General features: G+C 42.5%; 1 protein-coding gene across 1 annotated transcript; it reads right to left on the bottom strand.

The window, feature by feature from the left end:
* Positions 1-4: 4 nt before the first annotated feature.
* On the bottom strand, positions 5-1552 carry LOC119344336 (putative disease resistance protein At1g50180; the record flags this gene model as incomplete). The annotated part of the gene is made up of 1 exon (XM_037614812.1): positions 5-1552. A coding segment is annotated over exon 1 (1479 nt), but the record flags the coding sequence as incomplete, so codon positions are not given.
* Between the last annotated feature and the right edge of the window lie 538 nt (positions 1553-2090).

The following is a 2090-nucleotide window of genomic DNA, read 5'->3' as shown; positions in this document are numbered from 1 at the left end:
CTATCCATCCATGTGCCCTACTTCTGTCAACAACTTGTACCAAGCTTCTCTGAGCCAACTCGGTTACATAATTCCGTGCTGTTTCTTCTAGTGTATGCTTTGGGGTATGTGGAATGAAGCTTTCTGCTATCCATAATTTAATAAGATCCAACACATTTATTACATAATCCTCGGGAAAAGCAGCAAGATAGAGAAAACAAGCTCTTAAATAATGATTTGGCAGGTCCTTGTAACTGCGAGCCAGTATGTCCCGCATCATCTGTCCATTCTTGGTTGATGGCCAATCAGAGAGTATATCGGACCATATTTGTGCATTCAGATTTTTTGATAGATAACCCCCCAAAACTGCAAGTGCAAGTGGTAATCCATCACATTTCTTTGTAAGATCTCTCCCAAGTTCTTCAAACTCATCCACATTTCGTATTGCAGACCTTTTGTATGATGGTAAAGCTTTGCTACTGAAAAGTTCCCAGCTTTTCTCTTCATCTAACTTCTTCAAAGGATGAACATTGGTTGGCATTGGAACATGATTTGCAACATCTTCCTTTCGTGTGGTTAACAGTACTCTACTACCATTAGTTGCATCTGGAAATGCTTTAACCTTTCTGTTTAATTGCTCCCATGTATCTGTTTCCCACACATCATCGAGAACTACTAAGTATCTCTTTTGCAACAGAAAATCATGGATCTTCTTTCCCACCTCATGCTCTTGCATTTGATCTTCTGGCCTATGTGTACTCCCGGTTATTTGTTTCATAATATCATTTAGTAACTCAATGCCTTTAAACTTTTGAGATACAGTCACCCAACAAACTGCCTCAAAATGTCGTTTCACTCCAGGCGAAGTGTAGACTTTTCTAGCAAGTGTTGTTTTCCCCGCACCACCCATAGCAACTATGGAGATGGCACTAAGACTCTTCTCTGTGTCAACTAACTTCCCCACTATTTCTTTGTATTCATTCTCGAAACCAACCATAACAACATCTTCAAAATTTTGGTGAATAGGACCATAATCTTGAGGCAACTCATCATCAATATCAACCTTTTCTATGCAAGTATGACCCAAATCATCAACTATTTTCAAACGGTTTGCATACTCAAATATCTCAGATATGTTCCTTCTTATACTTTTTATTTCAACACCAACTTTGTGAAGGGTAGTCAAATCACTTGGCAGGCAACCATACCTTGCAATGGCACCCATGAATCCCTTCTTGAGCCTGTTTCTCTTGCGCATGTACTCTGCGGCCTCGATGACATTATCGGCCTCGTACGCCGCATCCTTGATCTGGCTGACCAAGATAGCGGAACCTTCATCTCCCCGCCTCTGTTTGTTGTCGGCGTCTCTAAGGAAGCCTTGCAGCCGCTTCAGCTCATGTTTCAGGAACTCCACCTCACTGCTTGCGCAACACAGCAGCGTGGTCTCCTGAAGCGCAAGGGTGCTCACGTTGCCAAGCACGCCACTAATGGCAGACTCGGCCATTGCTCCACCTCGTCTCTGGCTGTCTGCTTGATCTCACAGATGAAATGTTTGATCAGAGATGAGTGGATGGACAAATGTAGTTGGATGAGGGGTGAGTGGATGGAAGAATATATACGCAACCGTGGCGGAACGATGGTGGTCAGTTTTGTATTTGTTCTTTGTGTTTCAGGAGGAGAGCAAAGCTTAGGAAGGCATTGTGTTTGGCTTTGTACTGCTTCGAGTTTCCAACTTGGTGACCGAGGAGAGCAAAGTACATGTAGGCATGCTGGAAAGAAAGAATCTCAGGAAGGGTCACGGCAAGAGATGCCTTGTGCTCCCGAGGAGGGTTGGAGCTTTTCCTTTAAGAAGAAAAGGATATCGATATATTATACTTTTGAACAGAATCTTTCTTTGCTCAAACATCAGCCTAATTAAGTATTAAGATGCTTATTAAAGCAAATAAGCTTCCCTTTTGTTGCAATGGAATGCCTTGCTTGATCTGAGGTTTTCGGCATCACCTCCCTTAGCACTCTTTGTAACAATAATACGTACACTGTAACAGATTCCCAAGAAGTTTCCTTCAGAATTGGGCAAACTAGTGTTGTTCGTGATGTATCTTGACGAGCTA

This window comes from Triticum dicoccoides, unplaced genomic scaffold, assembly GCF_002162155.2.
Source record: "Triticum dicoccoides isolate Atlit2015 ecotype Zavitan unplaced genomic scaffold, WEW_v2.0 scaffold164866, whole genome shotgun sequence".
Lineage (NCBI taxonomy): Eukaryota > Viridiplantae > Streptophyta > Magnoliopsida > Poales > Poaceae > Triticum > Triticum dicoccoides.
Note: the sequence above shows the minus strand (reverse complement) of the source record. Positions and strands in the feature narration are given on the sequence as shown.